The following is an 18,791-nucleotide window of genomic DNA, read 5'->3' as shown; positions in this document are numbered from 1 at the left end:
CATAACTTGACTTGTGTATGTTGGATTTTTGTCGTTTTGGTCTTGTTTTGTCTAGATAAATATTTCCTATTTTTCTAAACTGGTGTTGTGTCATTTTGTAGTGTTTTCATTAAGTTACTGTGTGTGTTGGTACAAATACTTTACACCCAGCACTCTGAGGTTAAGCCTACTGCTCTGCCAAGCTACCAAGGGGGTAAGCAGGGGTTAGCTGAGGGTGATTCTCTTTTATCCTAACTAGAGTGAGGGTCCTTGCTTGAACAGGGGGTAACCTGACTGTCAACCAAAGACCCCATTTCTAACAGGGGCCAATAAGGAAGAACAGCCAACACCAGGCACCCTCCAGCCGGACCTTCAGCAGAAAGGATTGGATGAGGGGAAAGGGAGGGAAGGCATACAGCAGACCCCAAGCTCAAGGTATTGACAAAGCATCCACTCCCCAGGCACTCTACTCTGAGCTACTGTATCAGAACAGGGGCAGAAGTGAGTTCCCCCTGGAGGAAAACAGATGGGAACACCTGAATCGTCTGCAAATCCCCTGAAATAATCGAGGAGAGAGCCCCAGGTCCAAGGAAAAGGGGAGCTTCAGACTCAGAGAGCCCCCCACCACATTGTCCACTCCCCTGATGTGTAGGGCATGAAGGGATTGAAGATGATGTTCCACCCTATGTGCAATAGAGCAAGCACCGGATTGAGAGAACGACACGTGCATGCTGCCTTGATGGTTGATGTAAGCCACAGTCACTGTGTTGCAACACATTGCAACTCACCAGGTGAGGCTTGCAATGAGTCAGCGCTCTGTCCAAAGCTGACAACTCCCACCAGTTGGATGAATGATGTGCCTCCGAAGGTAGCCACCTTCCTGAGTACCCAGTGTAGCTCCCAGCCTATGAAGCTTGCATCTGTCACCAGTACTACTGGAGGAGGTGAATGAATCAAGACCCTTGACGAGATTTCAGGTGTCCAGCCACCATTGCAGACAGGGGACCATCGCAGGAAACATCAGAACTAACTGGGACAGGTTCAACACAGGCCTGTACACAAACTGACAGAGATGCCACAGCAATGGTCTCAGATGAAGATGGGCCCAAGGGACCGTGAAGACTGTTGCCTCCATATGACCCTGCACCTCTATCCACAGAACCAGGGAGGGAGAAGAGCGAGCCAACAGGGAATGAACCAGGGCCTGCAACTTACTAATCCGGGATTGAGGAAGAAACCTTGCCCAGAACTGTGTCGAACTCTGCACCTATAGGCAACTTCCTGGCTTCTTGCAGGATATTGCATTTCAGAAGTTTCAGGAGGAAATTACGGCTGCCGAGCGTATGAATGGTCAATTCCAGATGCCTATGCAGCACCGGAATAGAAGAAGCCTGAAGGAGCCAGTTGTACAGATAAGGAAAGATGAATATCCCCTGAAGATGAAAATGAGCGACCAGAGGGGCCACAACCTTCGTTCCTGGGAGATGTACGAAGATCGAAGAGTAGAGCACAAAACTGCTAATGGTGACCCATCACAGCGAACATCAGAAAAAGTTGCGATTCCAGAGCAACCGGGACATAAAAGTAAGCATCTTGGAGATTCAATGTGGCCATGACAGCATCCTTCTGAATCAATGGAATAATATGCTGCAGAGTCTCCATTTTGAATGGGATTTTCTGTACAAAAGAGTTCAGGACCTTCAGATTGACCATGATCCAGAAACCCCCTGTCACCTTTGGCACCAGAAAAACTATGGAATATCCTTCAGACCCCTTTTGGAGAGGAGGAATGGGCACAATGACTCCTTTCCCCATGAGAGTCTGCATCCCGATTACTGCAGGCTGGCGGCGGGAAGGCTGACGAAAGGACCTGGAAGAGGCTCCACCCAGGTAATCTCTGGACTTCTGAGGCCCCTGAAAGGACATATAATGTTTCCACTCCATAAATACCCTATGCAATTTTTCCTCCAACTCATGCCCAAACATCCAAGATCCAGTAAAAGGCAGACGGAGGGCCATGGAGCTTTGCCCTGCATCTTTATTGCAACCTTTCTAATACAGGTTACGGTGTGCCACAACCGATGCACCACAGGAAAGATGGGAGGCCCTTACAGAGTTGAAAGCAGTATCAGAGTGGAAATCAGCCTGTTGTTCCATAGACTCCAGAAGATCTGCACACAAGCCCTCCTCCTGCATAGCAGAAAACAGAGTCTTGAAGTCAGACTAGAGGGATTGAGCCACATGAGCCCCATATACACCAGCACATAAGGCGAGTTGATCCCCTGCATAAGCCTTCTCAATGGAAGAGTCTGTCTTCTTATCCACCCCATCTTTTAGGATATTCTCCCTCCACCATGGACGATCTACCCTCCAAACTGGCCACCACCGAATCCACGTGAACAGCCTCAGGCAACTTCTCCTCCATGTCCTCTAAAGTTACAGCTTGAATATGAATTGAGGCAAAGCAATGTGGTCAGGATCCTTCCATTCATGCAATACAACATCCACCACAAACTGGTGAACTGGAAGGGCCACACTAGGCTGGGACTGAAACTGGGGCAACATAGAGTCCTGAGAACAACCAGGCTCAGCATCCACAGGGAAACTCATATTAACAGGCACATGATGTAGCAAGGCCGGCTGAAGGTCTTTGGAAATATACTTTCCCCTCTGGTAAGTGCAGGGAGAGGAGTCATCAGAAGAAGAGCTTGAAATATTTAAGTACAAGTTCTGCGCCTGGAGAGACCGGGAACTTGATTTCCGCAAAGAAGACAAGGTGTCCATAATTAAATGGCTCAGTTTTTCTTCCTTAGCTCTGCCTTTCAAGCCAGGGGAAGAGGAGGGAGGCAACCCCACAGCTGAGAATGAAGAGGAAACAGGAGAAGAGAAAGAACAATGTCTCAGATTGGCTGAATGCTTCCCCATGACCAGGAGTAACACAAGACCAATTACAGCAGAAACGTAAACGCCCAGCCTCAAGAACACGTGCTTTAAATAGTGCAAACGAAATTCACCTGTCTAGAATCTTTCAAAAAAGCTCCACTGAATCCAGTCCCAACACATATGTGAAAAACACGTTTTGAATATTTTGGAAGATGCATTCAGCATTCTGGAGATGTGCGCAAGAACAAATTCTACAAAGTGGCGCTTGCTGGAATTTGTCCAGAACTCCATGTTACAAGAGTAATGCGGAGTCGCCAAAATTCAGCCACTTCCACGGGTAAAAGATAATATTTTGCCCACCCCTAGATAGAATAGTATTACATGCCTGCCCTCTGTTTTCTTTTTTTTCTTTTTTTACCCCATCAGACTATCAGCATTCTGCCACACAACTTTCAGGCATGTTTATCCTTTTGTTGCATAGGAAGCCTGGTTTGGGAAGGAACATTTTCTTTTTAAAGGTACTTCTAATGCTTACTTTTTAAAAATGCATTTAATTTTTATACAATGCCCATTTGTGCTGGCTACCGATGTTATATTTATTATATTTAAATAACAAATGAAGCAAAAAAAGTTCCAGCATTGTAGAATATTGATGTGGCTGGTTGCTAAACACATTGACCTCGTGTTTAGGTCTGGCATTGATTTTTCTTAAGTTACATGTATAATACACTTTCTCAAAGGGACTTACAGCCAGATCTCTTTATCATTTGTCTATTGTTGTATCATTCACATTTTGCGTAGGCCTACTACAGGATGCAGCATGGGACACTGGGTTAGCCTGCTTCAGCCACTGGCTAACTTCAATTTGAGTGACTGCATTTTGCTCTTTCGCTTTGGTGTTGCTTTTGCATTTAGAGCCTGATGTCATAGCAGGATGAGCACAGGGCACATTCCACCTTTATCAGTTCCTGTCTCCCTCGAGTGATGTTGTAAATTCCTTTCAGAGTAATCTTTGTTTATCTGACTGCTGCTATTTCTCAACCTACCAGATGGTGTCCATTTAAAACTGTTCTTTATAAAGTTTCCTCTGTTACATATGCATGCAATGAAGTGCTTTTATAACTGCAGTGCTGTATGTCATGCTCATATATATTTTAAGTGAGGGATACAGTTGTACTTCTAAACCAATTTAGTCTGTATGTCCTGCTTGTATGGTTTTCTAGTTTGCTTTAAGTACTCTTGTATGTGCAGCTAATCTAGACATTTAACTATTATATTACTAATATAAGTTGTGCTATCTATCTATCTATCTATCTATCTATCTATCTATCTATCTATCTATCTATCTATCTATCTATCTATCTATCTATCTATCTATCTATCTATCTATCTATCTCTCTCTATATGCAACCCTTCCTATGTGTGCTACCTTCTCTATGTATGCACCTTCTCTATCTATGCAACCATATTTATCTAAGTAACCATTTCTATCTCAGCAACCATGCACAATATACCTTACTATCTAGTTATCTATGTATTGTCTGTTTAGCTGTACAACATTATCTATCTATACAACCCTCTCTATCTGTCTATCTGTGCAAGCTTCTCTATCTATATTTTCAACTATCACACTCTATTTTTAATACAGATTTACAAACAAATTACAAAAAAACATTAGCTAATGCAAGAGAGTGGTAGTTTAAGCCAGACCAATGGCTTTTTAAGGTCTGCTGTTAGCCAAGACCAATTTATTTTACTAAAACTATGTATATACCATAGTTAGTTATAGGAGTATTAACCAGATTTTATCAATTACTCTGTTGTTGTGTCATTCACATTTTACTTCCACCTAATCCAGCATGCATCATTGGGCAATGGGTCAGCTCACTTCACCCACTGGCTGACTTCACTATAATTTATGGCATTCTACACTTTAACAAGCAGCATATCCATACACAAAAAATAGTTATTTTCAATGATGAATTACTATAGTAATGTGTGCTTTGTTGAGGCCAAAAACAGATTTGTGCTTCTAGCCAATTGGTTTTCAGATTATTGAGCTTCCCCAACAATAGAGTTATGCAAAAACCACGAGAACAAAACAAGAGTAGCCAAAACCAAAAGACTGACGACCAATGCCAGATCTATTGCCTTTGCCAATGTGTGTTTTGTTTTTCAGTCTGAGTACTTACCCAGCTCTTTATAATTACTTGCCCTGATAGAATCAGCAGTCAGAAAAGGAGGCCACCACCTTCCTGGTGTATCAACCGATTGTATGTAAAATAATAAATGCATTCAACTACTGACTTCATTCTAATTCCAGAATATTATCAATTATGTAAATTTGATCAGCCCACAGTTTAGCCAGGGCGCTCCAGGCAGACTAGGAGCGCGAGCCTTTTCTCTCCAGCCCGGGAACACAGTGCTGGGCTGGAGAGAGCACAGTGCGCATGTGTCTTTGGCCAGCCCGAGACTGCCGACTAAATACACATGCGCACTGAGAGGAGTGCACAGTGTACTCTCCTCGTCATCCCCTATGGCCCGCCCCTTTAGCAACAAAAGGATAATAAACATTGTTTATTTTCCTTTCGCTATTAAAGGTTTGCAGCAGCTACTGCTGGTGGTGGTGGGGGGGAGTGATGCTCCTCCACCATAGCGGAGGAGCCGTGCTGAGCTTAGCGTTCCTTGTTTAACTTTACATCCATGGGAGGAATTACTTTCTTATAATTCCGTTTTGAGTTTAGTCAGAACATTATCATCTGTTGGTTGTGTTTCATACTAGAAATGATATTATCCTTGTTCAGGTTAATTGAAACTCCTCCCAAATTCCTTGCATTAAGTACATCCCAGTATTGCTAACCCATGTGTCAATTATTTTATTGTCCTGATTATCACATATCGTCATTAACTGGCCATATATTGAGGTACATTTAGTTGTAACCATTTGCTTCTGCCTTGCCTTTTAAATTGCATTGTTATTCATCATAACTATTTCAATATAAGAATTAAAATGCTGAGTGTAGCAACTGAAAATAGGCAAATGCATTCTTCTTAGGTATAACTATGATATTAACCCATAGGTGTCCGACTTTATAAATTATGGATTTAATTTTGCCTCGTTACTCTGGAAGTCTTCTGACAGCGATGGAGCATTCCAAGTTGGGATACATTGTCTGAGTGGCATAAGCGAGCCCAGACTATCGCAGTTTAAAGCATAACCTAAAGTTTTATCTTTTGGAAAAATTCTAGGTGTGCAGATTTGTTCAGAAATCTGTGCAAATGAAGATCCACAATAAATGGTAAATACTAAGTTTATGTATATTATATTATCTATAGTGCTGAAGGTTTCTATTGTTTATTTAAGCAAGGGTCATACATTTAAATATTCGGTAGATCCAACCCCTCCTATCATTTGTTTTAACATAATTGAGAGTACGCTCGCTTTGCAGTTTTGTTGTTCCAAAGAATTTCATTATTATACACTTTAACTTGTTGATATAGCATTTGGGTAATCTGATCATTACTGATTTCAATAGAAATAATACTGTGGTTAATACTGACACCTTGATGGTTTACCCAATCTACTATTGTCATTCCTAGGTTCTCTACTCTTTTAGAATTCTTATTTTTGATAGTTTGTTCAAATCAATTAGAGTTTGCAAATATCTGGTGATAGCCAAAACCCAAAAGAAAGAAAAGAAATCAAGACTGGTACTCACATCTATCAGAGAATTGTGGGAAGGACATAAGGCTATGCCTAGTAGTCTGAGGAGTGGCGTCAGGGCAATAGTCATTGCCAGTTGTCATGGCGGCAAGGAATGTGCTACAAGCTCATTCTGCTGGTAACAGTGTCAAGTGTGCTGCTGCAACAATTATCCAATACTAGATTCTTTAAGCTTAGCTAAAGTAACCAGTATTTGTTAACACTACAATGAAAAAAAACAGCAGCCAAAGCTCCCCCTCAACCTCCCACCTTGCACTCACATCACCCCACACCTCAAAGACCTCCACTGGCACTCAATCCACAAACAAGCACTATTCAGACTCCTCACACACACATACAAAGCCTTATACAATGTTTGCCCAAAGTAATCTATATCCGCATAAACTTTCAAAAATTATGAGACACCACTGCTCAGATTCCTCCTCCTGCACAACCCAGCACAGTGCGAACACGATCGAGCAGTTATGCCTTCTCCTACCTCATTCCTAAAGCCTGGAACGATCTGTCCCAGCACATCAGAGCAACCTCCACAGTTTATGAATTCTGCCAGAAACTGAAATCCTGTCTATTCAACTAATCAAGACCCTGGGTCAGCCTTTACAGCTCCTGCTTAACACCAGGATACCCTCTTGGGTGAATTGTGTGCTATACAAATACGCATAATATAATAGACATAACAAAATACTATAGAGAAGGCCACCCCTTTCCTACCCTAAATTTATTATTGCAATGAATAGACTAATTGAATGATGTCATCCATGCATATATTTTAATTGAAAACAATTAAATGCCAGCATCAAATGGATAGCGTAACAGAAAGTAACACTACTAATGGCAATATTTTAAAAAATGGCATGAAGCTTTTCTCTATTTTATTTATGTAAACAGTACTTTTTTATTTCCATTTATAGTTGATACCATGTACCAAGACTGGAGAGAGGCTGTTTCACACTTGTCCTTAAAGCCGAGGCACAAACACAACACAACGCAAAAAGACAGCACAGCTGGTCGAAGAGGCATTTTAAAATGTAACAAGCCAGCCACTACTTCATCAGTCTACACGGTATGTGATTAACAATATTTGTTTACTTTCTTATTGTACATATTGTATATGTTTGTTTTATTGTCCGGGTGAGATAGAATTACTAATTAAAAATATCAAACAGTATTGTGCAAGGAAATCCTATCTTACTGGGTGTTCCGATTATAAATTTGCACCATTGGCTACACTACATTCATAGGCTCTTTGGAAAACTGGCACAAAAATGCAATATTATTACACTATTCTAAAATATCTTCTCTGATCTCGCCTCCAGAGCCAGATCTCCACCAATCTGGTCACTCACATATCAAACCCTTCATCTTGAACTGCCTCCTAACGCGGAGTCAAGAAGCCAACTTTAGGTTTTCAGGTAATGGAAAATCCTCATAATTCTGGAAGAAGTTCTAAATCTGAAGAGGAATCATGCCAAAACTTTTCATTGGTGGAACCTGTAAAAATACAAGAATGATGTATGAAACCAGTCTTGGCATTCAGCAAGTCAGAAGACAACAAATTCAAGACCTCCAAACGGCATTCATATCTCGACACCTCTTTTGGAAGAAATATATCCAGTTTTGCACCAGCTAGCAACCTAGAAGTTTAATCAAGACTCATATCTGTTGAAACTACCACTCTAATAATAGAACCACCAACTCACATGACGTACCATGTGTCTCATGAGTTTGCCTCTTTTCATAAATCACCCAGTGAGGCGCTCATGTCACACAGTGGCAGACAGTTTGAGCTGCACACCTTTGTGGTGAGTGTTTCCAACTCACATTGTTTGAAGGTTGAGCACAGATGAAGTCCAACATAACTTCCCCAGGTCATGAGTGCCTTTGAAGCCTCAATTTGTTTTTTTAGAGGGGGCTGAGGTGGCTCATGAGGCGTGACCTGCTTAAAGCCCTGCCCGCTCTCAATGGCCATGCCCCTTTAGAAGTTCTTTCACCATTAGAGAGGGAATGGGCTCAAGCCCCAACCCTTCACCTGGCCCTGCCCCCCAGTTCCCTCCTCTCACATGGTGAGTTTGTTGGCGGTTCGTAGGTCTGTAGTAAAGGTAAATACATCTCTTCTTCTCTTCACCATTCTGCTACAGATTGCATTCTCTGCTATAGTATAGCACACCACTGTCCATGTGGTGGCTTTCACATTATGTAAATAATACTTACCAAAAAATAAGTAGCATAACATAGAAAACAAGAAGTAGTGTTCAATGAATAATTATGTTCAACATTCTGCGAAGTGAATATAGTTTTTTTCTTGTCATGGACACATTCTTATTTGTGTGAGAAATCAAATATGAACTAATATTGTATTTCAGGCTCTTGTTCTTACAAAAACGACATTTGGTGCACTTCCTTTTCATTGATTTACTGGTAGTACTTTGCTTTAAAATCGTGTCACATCACAAGAGTGTTTTTGGCATGTGCACTAGACAGCCAAAAACTGAGTACCACCAAAAAAGATTTCACAGAGTCCCCTATGAAGCTTATCACTGCATTGTATCCTTCTGTAAAATATTTCGGTCATTTTCATGTGGTGCATTCACTTGCAATTACTACATTATAATTATTTAATTACTCAAGGAGTAGAATTCCATGGAATATGCCCTAGATTCATTTGAGTGCCACTTTCTGGTAACAGCTGTTGGTGCATTCACAGGTCCCTTGTTGGCCTCAATGTTTGACTTTAGTGAAATCAGTTAGTGCATTTCAGCGAGGCAGTAGCCCCTGTGGCTATCCTACTGGCTATGCATGTGTGATTCAAGTATTAGAACATAAGAATGTTGGGAGGTCAATGGAGTGGTCTGGCCTTTTACTGGCTGGTTCACAGCAGCAGCTGGTGGAATGTTCTAATAGCATTATAGCCCTTCGTACCGGGCTATACCGGCAATTAAAGTCCTGCTTCCTTGTTAAAGGCCCGCTGCGGCGGACTCTAAGGCTATAGTAAAGACTTGAACACAGGCTAACATTTGGCATCGGCCAGCTTCATTTATTATAATTGTGGTGGTGTATTACTACCTTGATATTCGTGAGTTGAAGGAACCACTAAATTGATGCTACAGCTTCAACTGCAATTAAACTGTTAAGGTATATTTAAGATGTATTTTGGAGCTACTGCAATCCCACTACCCCATCTCTACACCTACACTGAAATTTTTTAGATTGAAGAAAAGTTAATTTAATATAATCATATTCAATTATATTGCATGATCAAGCTAAACATATCTTCTTGTAACCTTAGTGCTGAATGAAGCGTAATTAAATTAAGGCATTTCTGAGTTTAATTTAACATTTATGCCACTGTAACACAAGCCTTCATTTAAATTGACTTAAATGAATTATCCTTTACCTAAACCGTATACTTATTTTGTATTACATTAAATTCATTATACTTAAAAAAAATGCTAACATTGAACCTTAATAAATTTTACTTAAATTAAATTAAATATCCTTAACTTAAAGTGAATACTACAACTGATCTCTAAATCATTTCTATTACAATTAAGTTCATTATATAATTATCATTAACTACACTCTGTCTCTTAAATGTAATTAAATTAGTAAACTGTGCCATTTTGAATGTAATACTTAATATTAAATGAACTCATACTGCTTTATTAAATTATAGTACCTTGAAATAAAGTCAATCTCCATACAATATTTCTCTTATTTAAACAGATGTAGTGGCACACTCTGTAAAAATGTAGTGACTTTAATGTAGTGCTCCTCCAATGTAGTGTTACTGATGTATTGTGGATATGTACACTGAACATACCAGTTATTTTTTAATGTAGATTGTGGTCACAATTTGAATGTAAAAATTTGAGTTCAAGTTAGTAAGTCCAAAAACAATAGCAATGCAGCTTATGAGAGAGCAGCCAGGTGTTTTACCTTTGAATTGGGTTACCCACTCTGATGTACAATGGAGCTGATATTCATAGACCAATTCGTAGAATATGTGTCAACCTAGATATTCATACAGGACTATTCCTTTAAAGAGCATTTTTAGTATAGGAATGGGGAGGGACATCCCACATAATGGGCAGTGGCTAGGCTAAGGTATTTCTTATGTACATTTCCAGAAGAACTTCTGGAATGTTATATGAATTCCTCAAAGTCAAACAGAATACATTTCCATATATATTTATGTTGCTTTCAACCAGGATATGCTCTACACCTATGTCGCTATACCTTTTGAAACCCACGTTTACTTTTCTTCCACCATAGCAACAAGATACAGCCTCTATCTGTACTTGGTCATTGTCTATTTAGGTTATCAATATCCCATCACAAACCTCATCACATACATAAACTAGGATCTTATTTCCATTCGTACCTTCCCTCCACTTGCAACACTGATATTTACCCTCCACAACTGAAACTGAATATTACATGCACACAACTGGCATACACAAGTTCCATAACCTCTACTGACTTCTTGTAAATAAATAAGCTCTCAACACGTTGCTCTATGACACCTTCATGTCTCTTAACTAAGCTTCTTGTAACTACTTGAGCAATAGAGTCTTGTTTCTTAACACCAGGCTCATTCAATCTTCATCTCATTATCTGGACCATACCCCTCATATCCACTGGGCTTATTCAGAAGGCAGATCATTCTCCCATATGGCAACTAAGAACTGGAACCAACTTCTTCTCACACTTCAAGCAACCAGTTCAGTCTTTGAGTTCAAAACAGTAACTTAACTTGGCTTTTCTAATGTTATCCTACCATGTATCTTTGGTCAATCCCACTAGTATGGTCTAACACTAGGATACCCAGTGCTGGGGGATATGTGTGCTAAAATAAATCTAACTCACTCCCAGCTGAATTGTTGCACTTACAAAAATGGTACTCCACTTCAAATTTGCTCCCAATTGTATTTACTCCCAATTTTATTCAGTTGCTACCATTTGTGAGCCAGAAGTGAACCATATAGCAGCAGCAGTGCAGGGCTCGTATGGGCTTTGCAATGTGTACAAGGGTCTGGGGTGGATGCTTATACCTCTCCTTATGTAGGCTCTGAGGGCCCCCTTGCTGAGTATCAATTACTGGCAACATCTAGCTGGATGGAGCATCATTTGAAGGGTAAAACTCCTGCTGATAAGATGTCTCTTGTGTTTTACATTGAATTAGTATCACAGCTGTCCCCTTGTGTCACTAACATAGAGATCTTTTAAGCCCTAGACTCGATTACCCCTAATAAGGCACCTGGGCTGCATAACGTGCCTGGCAACCTATTTAAGTTGTTTAAGGATATTTTGTGCCCCTATTTTGTCTTGTTCATTGATGCTCTGTTGGCTGGTACACCCATGCCCCTTCATGGGCTGGGGCAGAGATCATCCCCATTTTTAAGAAATTCTGCCGATCTCTACCTACTAATTACAGGCCAAGTAGCTTATTCAATAGTGTGCAAAAATTGTTCTGTGCATAATTTTGAATAGATTGAATGAGTGGATGGTTGAATTGGGCATTCTAGCACCCTTGCAAGCTGGGTTTCAAGAGAGCGTAGCCACAGTTGACCAAGTATTTTGCCTCCAGATGTTGTTGTGGAAGTATGTTTCTCTGAGGGACCGTAGACTATATGTAATCTTTGTGGATCTCCGATCTGCCTTTGACCTAGTCACAGAGTGCCTTTCTGGAGGGTATTGAGGGAGCTGGCCATTTCTGCCTATCTCTTAAAAGTCATAACTGCCCTACACACTAATAATTATGCCTGGGTAAAATGTGGGCCACAGGGAGCGCTCACTGACCCTATTCCTACTGATAGGGGAGTGAGACAAGGATGTGTTCTGGGCCGCACCCTTTTCCTTCTTTACATCTATAATCTGGTGTCCCAGTTGGTGAAATGTGAGGGTGATGCCCCGTCTTTGGCTGGTGTCAAGATCCCTGCCCTGCTGTTTGCGAATGATAGCCTGTTGCTCTCCACATCTCCCATGGGCATTTAAAAGCTCTTCAATTGCTTTGGGGTTTTCTGCAAACAACGGGGTTTGGAGATTAACCTTGGCAACACCAAATACATGGTGTTTAATCCTCCATCCTCAACCTCTTGACCCAATCCTACTTACAATGGTTAAAGGCTTGATTGTGTACAGCTATTTGATTACCTGGGGGTGACCCTTTCTGAAAAAGTTGACTGGTAAGCTCACGTTCTGAAATGCAAGCTAAAGCTTGAGCAGTATTCTGGGAGCTATTTGAGGACCAACGCAATTATTTTTTCTGTCCTATTTCTCCAGCATTAGAGGTCTATAAGTGCCAGGCTAGGAAGTTTCTTTGTATAGAGGGAAAATGTGGGCCCTTGAACTTGTACAGAATTGGTTTATGAAGAATCCGTTTAATTTGCCATCAAGCACCCCTTTGTGTCCATTGCAACTGTTTTGGAATGAAACAATGAAGTGGTTAGTCTAAAGCCTCTGTTGTACTGGAGGTGGCTGTGGTCAATCCCAGAGCTTGTGTCCCATCCGGAGTGCCCTAGAAGAGGTGATGGGTCTGCCTGATGCCAGGATCTCATGGATAAGAGTGGTTAAAGACCGACTACAGCAGATTGGGTATGAAAATGTATGGTCGTCACCTGCAGATGCTGCAACAGTCTCTAAGCAAGAGCTTAAAGAGGCTTTTTGGTGGCATGCAAATTATCTAACCATACGTTCTGTCAGAACTGGCCATTGTAATGCCTCCTTCATGAAGTTTAAAGATGATATCGATTTGAAGTTTTTTTTGGATGAGATCGAACCACCGGCTGCGAGAAATCTTTATTTTAATTTTTACCGGGTTCCCTTCCTGTTCGTTTGTTTACAGCCTTCTGAAGACAAGTCTCTGACCCCATTATGAGGTTGAATTGGTGGAACATGCAATCTTCTTTTGTTCAACCTATCAGGGATTAAGGAAGAAGTAGATTCTGCCTGTATGTCATAATTTGGGCCTTAGGTATTGTAAAGCCTGCCCTCAGAACATTAAGAAGAATTTGTTGTTTTTGCTGTCTCTAGGCATTTGTTGATTATGTGCCATCCTAGACAAAAGAAAGTGTCCTTTTAATGCTGGGGGTGATTCCCCATGGTTTTGATCTTAATCTTCTGTTTTTTTTTTCCCTATTACTTTGTTTTGAAGCCTATATATTATTAGTGACTTATTGACTATATATGTCTTTTTACCTTTATGGATTTGATTACATGTATTTATTGGTTCTGTATATGAATTGTTATTATTATTATTATTATTACTACTACTGTTAATATTATTGCTGGTTTCTTTGATAATGGCTTGCTCTGTCGTTTATGGCTAATTAGCCTAAATAAAGAGTATTTGATTTCGACTTTGTAATCCCTCATGTCTTATAAAACCTTATCAATTCTCAGAATTACCCTGTCAGACCCTTTACCTATAAATATATGCACCAACTGTTCTTGATTATTAGATCCAGGCAATGGAAATCCCATGAGTAAATATGTAAATGTGAAAGCAAAACAGCAGGCAAAGGCCTCAACGTCACAAAATGATTGGTTGACATCTGTCCTTATAGATGTCCTTGTGTCCTTGTCGCTTGACAAGTGTTAGAAGAGTGCCAGAAACCTGTGTGGCAAACATTTCTCCCAACATTTAACTCTCATAAAGTGCATACTGAACAAATTGCTTTTCACAGCATCAAAGATCTGTCATACTCATCCCATTCAAAAAGCACTCTATTTGGCAAAGCTTTTTATTAACTGAAATTATCTATGAGCCAGCGGAATAACCGTGACTGTCTTCTGGTTCCAAATTCTCATTTAGTCATACAGTAAGTAGACTAGGTATTATGATAAAATATTTAACACAGGGTTTATCTTGGCTTGTGAATCTATTTGTGTCCAGTGTCACATAATTTGTAATTTGGATCTTGAGATTGAACCCACAAATAGACATGATGTTCAGCATCAGCAGTACTGACAGATCATAACACTCCTCAATTACTCTCCAAACACTGTCAGAGACACTTTACAAATAAATAAGCGTTTGATCAATACACCATACAATGCGTTCCTACTCTATTCTAACCAAGATGTTATCCATACACAATTAAGTTATTGTGAAATATACTTCAATTGACCACACCCACCATTCAAAATACTCTTGAGACTTTATCCTTGCTGCTTTTACTAATACTCTCTTCACAAGCCTACTGATAGGTCTTGGTCTTGAAGTGGTAGATTTTGGGCAAATGTTAGAGTGTTTCAATATACTTCCACAGACAAAGTAACTTCTGGCTAATACATTTCACAACGTGTTTGGCTTTATTCTAAAATGCACAGAATAAAATAATGGAATGTAAGGCCAGTGTGAGTATCCATTTAGCCAAACATTGAGTTTAATTGAAAGACTCAATCTACTAATTTAATCTAAAAAATGGCACTTTAACTCACAATTTGTCCATACAATATATGATCGAGTTTGCTTTAGTATGAACTTAAATATTGATTACAATTGCCACAGTATCGGCCCAATGATTTGAATGTTTACAGAAAAATCACGAGTTATTCTTCTATTTATTACATTCTAAACATACAAGATGAATCGCACTGCGTTTGATATGCTTATTAAGACAATAGAAAAAAGTCAAAATAAATAATTTTCTACTATTTTTCAATGAAGAAACTGAACATATACCAAAAAGTGCTTAAATCTAATGCTTTTACCAACATGCTCATTCTTCTTTTTGAGATCTGTGACAACATACATTTCTTTTCTACACCAACACAAAATGAAACACTTCTGAACACCAATTTATAACATGTTTTAGTTCAAGCCCTTACGAAGATAATATTGCGGTCTAAAACAAACGATTGTGCAAAAGCAGCCGGCTCTCTGGGGGTTGCTAGCTGCTCTTTTCATAGCCCCGCTATGCTAAATCTATGAACATATCACAAAAGCAGGCAGTGGTGTAACAAAACTTAAAGGGACACCTGAAAGAAATAGTGAGGGCCCCTTCAATGCTCATTCCCGCACAGTCACCAACCACCTAGTAGAAGTATTTTGCCCTTGGCTCCTGCTTGCACATGACGTCAGCAGTTTCCACGATAAGCTTAGCATCAAAGAGAAAAAGTTATCCTTGTAGGATGAACATGCACACTAAAAATGTTGTGTCCAATTCACAAAGTTAACTTCTGTGTAGTACGAGTGCAGAGTCTCTGCACTCAGAACGGAGTCTTAGCACTTGGGGCAGAATCCTATGTGGAGATTTCACCCTAGTGCAGTTATTCCACACCCGTAACTTTTCTACACATAAGTAACAGAGGAGTAATGGACACCCCCGCAGCTCCTGTGGTGCAGGGGGAGGGGGTCCCCTTAGCAGGTCTGTGCAGCGTGTTCCTCTAAAACAGCTGCAGTGTGGAGCATACACACCGCAGAGCTAGGACTGAAAAGAAGCAATCATTTGTTTCCCTTCTGTCCGAGGTTGCAAGGCACCTTATATGAGTGAGTGGGATCCCCTGAAGGAGATCATCCTCAACAGAGCACTGCTCCTCTTAGATGGGTAGAGCAGAAATAACTAGAGCAGAGATAGGGCTGCTGCCTTTTCCATAGAAAAATGCCAGTTCTCTCTCTCTCTCTTCATGTTTTAAGATTCTGCAAAGGCCTGCACATGATTCTTAAGTAGAACGTTATATGAAATAATATGTACTCATTTTAATATGGCCTTTCTGTTCTGCTTTTGTTTACACAAGTCATAAGTCAAGGACCATTAGGGCAGCTGAAAAACATTTTAAAGTGTTTTCTTCTTCCATTAACGTTATGTATTGATAAGGGAAATACTAGCCCCAGCACTAAATGCTGGTCATTGGAAGTGATTTCACAATGCTTCTATTAAAGGGTCTGGATAGAACCCTAGAGTTCTGGTTTCCCTCGGGTATGCTTTGAATAAGGTGTTAGGCAACAATTAAAAGCCATATGAAATACATATAGTTTAAACATAACTGCGAGATATATATCAATAAAAGCACAACATTGAAAAACTTAAGTGACCAGCTTGACTTGAATATTTACAAGTGCTTTGTGAACTTATTTTAAACCAAAGTAGTCAACAAAGCACTAGTAAATTACCTTTGTTATTTTCATATTGTTTTTATTATAATAGTACTATTATTTTTATTAACACACTTGAACTTTAGGGGCTGAGTGAATGGTTCCCTCACTGACGCTTAAATAAGTGAGTAGGTTTGTAAGGGATGAGCAGATGCAAGTTAAATCTAGCCAACAAAAGATGAATAGTAAGCAGACTATTTTTTACTTTGGCAGAGCGAGTTGAACTACTATAAATTTGGGGAGTTCCCATTCTATGAGACTGGCAATTCCCCTTTTCATTTAATACTGTAATCTGAGTGCCCAGGTATAGCACCAGTTTATCTGTGACGTAATGTGTTTCACCCTAATATTCACTTCTAGGGACACCACAGTCTCACTAGTAGTATTTTAAAGATTGCTCAGAATAAAAATGCATAGAGAAATTAATGAAGATGTATGTGATCGCCCAAGCAGGCATGGGCAATATGGGTAATTGCTGTTTTGGGTAGTAAACAGGGTCAGTAGAATTATATGATTCTGCTGCTGCCTTGTTTTCCACATTATTATGGATTTGCTGCATTTGCCACATAACTCAACATCTGCTGCATAAGCTCCAGATTTTAGTCAAAAATATGTTTCTTGCTTAAATGGATCAAAAGTTACTAAAATCTCAGTGACAGGGTTGTCATGCAGTGGAAGGGCCTATGCAAAAGTTGACTGGTCACCTTTTTGGTGCTTTTTACTGTATTCGTATAATAAACTGGTATATATGAGGTCAACCCTTTGACCAGGCAGTGTTAATGTGTTAACAAATGACAAAATTACAATGTAATATCATCACAAAATGTGGGACATTATGTTGCATAAATTGTCTTTTCTTTCCTCATAATTTAGTCAGTCCTGCTACATAATTCGGTCCTTTGATGCTGCATACTTCCAGTGGACCTGGTAACAAATGACTTGTTGATGGGTATAAGAAATACTGTTACCTTTTCAGTACATCTGCTTGGATTAAAATAAATCACATGTCCCTACAGAACTTCTCCCCTTAATTTATTATATATATTGTATATGCATGGGACACAATGCCTACATTTAACTAAGTTAAACAGGGCTGCCAAGTTCCAAGTCTGTTTATGTGTGACATTTCACTGTTTGCAGCAGCTAATGTGACATTTTCAGGCTTCACATGTGATACTCTAAGTGACACCTTAAGGAAAACTTTGTCTTTGACCAAAGCAGAAATGTTATATGCATATGTAGCAGGAATTTTCCCTGAAGCTCATTCAAGGACCCTTTGCAGATAATGTACCCTAACTGTGTCAGGAATTGTACACAGCAATATAACTTAGCTAAATTTGGATCTCTCACATTTTCATGACCCCTTTTTCAGCAAAAAGTCCCTAACGGCCACCTGGCATTATCATCACCTACCCAATAAAATCATGTGCTCGATCTTCCTTACAGGTTCATAGAGACTGCTTTGGTATCTCAGGCTGCCTTGTGTGAAGTCTCTTTTGTGACACTCAGTGTATTTACTGTGTGATAGTGCAGTACAAATGCTTTACACATTGCCCCTGAGGTAAGCCTGACTGCTCTGTTCCAAGCTATCCAACGGTGAGCGCAGGGTATACAGTGAGTGTAATCACCCACTCCTGACAGGAGTGGTAGGTTCTGCCTGGCTAGAGCCTCGCCTAAGCCAACCACAACGGGCCATCTCCAGAAAGACACTTTACCGCAACAAAAATTTTCACTTCAGCTATCCTTCCTTGGAATTCAAGGACATCTTCTATAAACTCTAAGAGCTCAGTCTTTCACCCTTCATAAGAAACAGGTGAACGGTCAGGTAGAAACAAACTTTTATTGCCCCATGTGTCTTGAACAATCGGTTGATCATTGTGATTCTTGCTCCAGAAAGCAACTTAAAATGTTATCACCCACACTAATGTCCACAATCGGGTCAATACATGACAAAGGATCTCTTGAAACGGGACTGTCTTTTCTATGGTTCTGAGTGTCATCATACCAGGAATCTTCATTCCCCACATTGAGTATAAGTTAATTTAATCCTTTAATATCAGGCTCAGAATGGGCCTTACAATTAGATTCTGTCACACATGCTACAGG

The 18,791-nt window shown here is 40.0% G+C and overlaps 1 protein-coding gene across 2 annotated transcripts in view; it reads left to right on the top strand.

The window, feature by feature from the left end:
- Positions 1–18,791, top strand: part of IQCM (IQ motif containing M) — a 1,478,261-nt gene that overhangs the window by 486,253 nt on the left and 973,217 nt on the right. For both annotated transcript variants that reach the window (XM_069242635.1, XM_069242634.1), the window contains exon 7: positions 7,498–7,649. In XM_069242635.1, coding sequence (XP_069098736.1) covers positions 7,498–7,649 — 152 coding nt within the window. The remainder of the gene's footprint in view (positions 1–7,497; positions 7,650–18,791) is intronic.

Source organism: Pleurodeles waltl, chromosome 1_2, assembly GCF_031143425.1.
Source record: "Pleurodeles waltl isolate 20211129_DDA chromosome 1_2, aPleWal1.hap1.20221129, whole genome shotgun sequence".
In the NCBI taxonomy this organism is placed as follows: domain Eukaryota; kingdom Metazoa; phylum Chordata; class Amphibia; order Caudata; family Salamandridae; genus Pleurodeles; species Pleurodeles waltl.
Note: the sequence above shows the minus strand (reverse complement) of the source record. Positions and strands in the feature narration are given on the sequence as shown.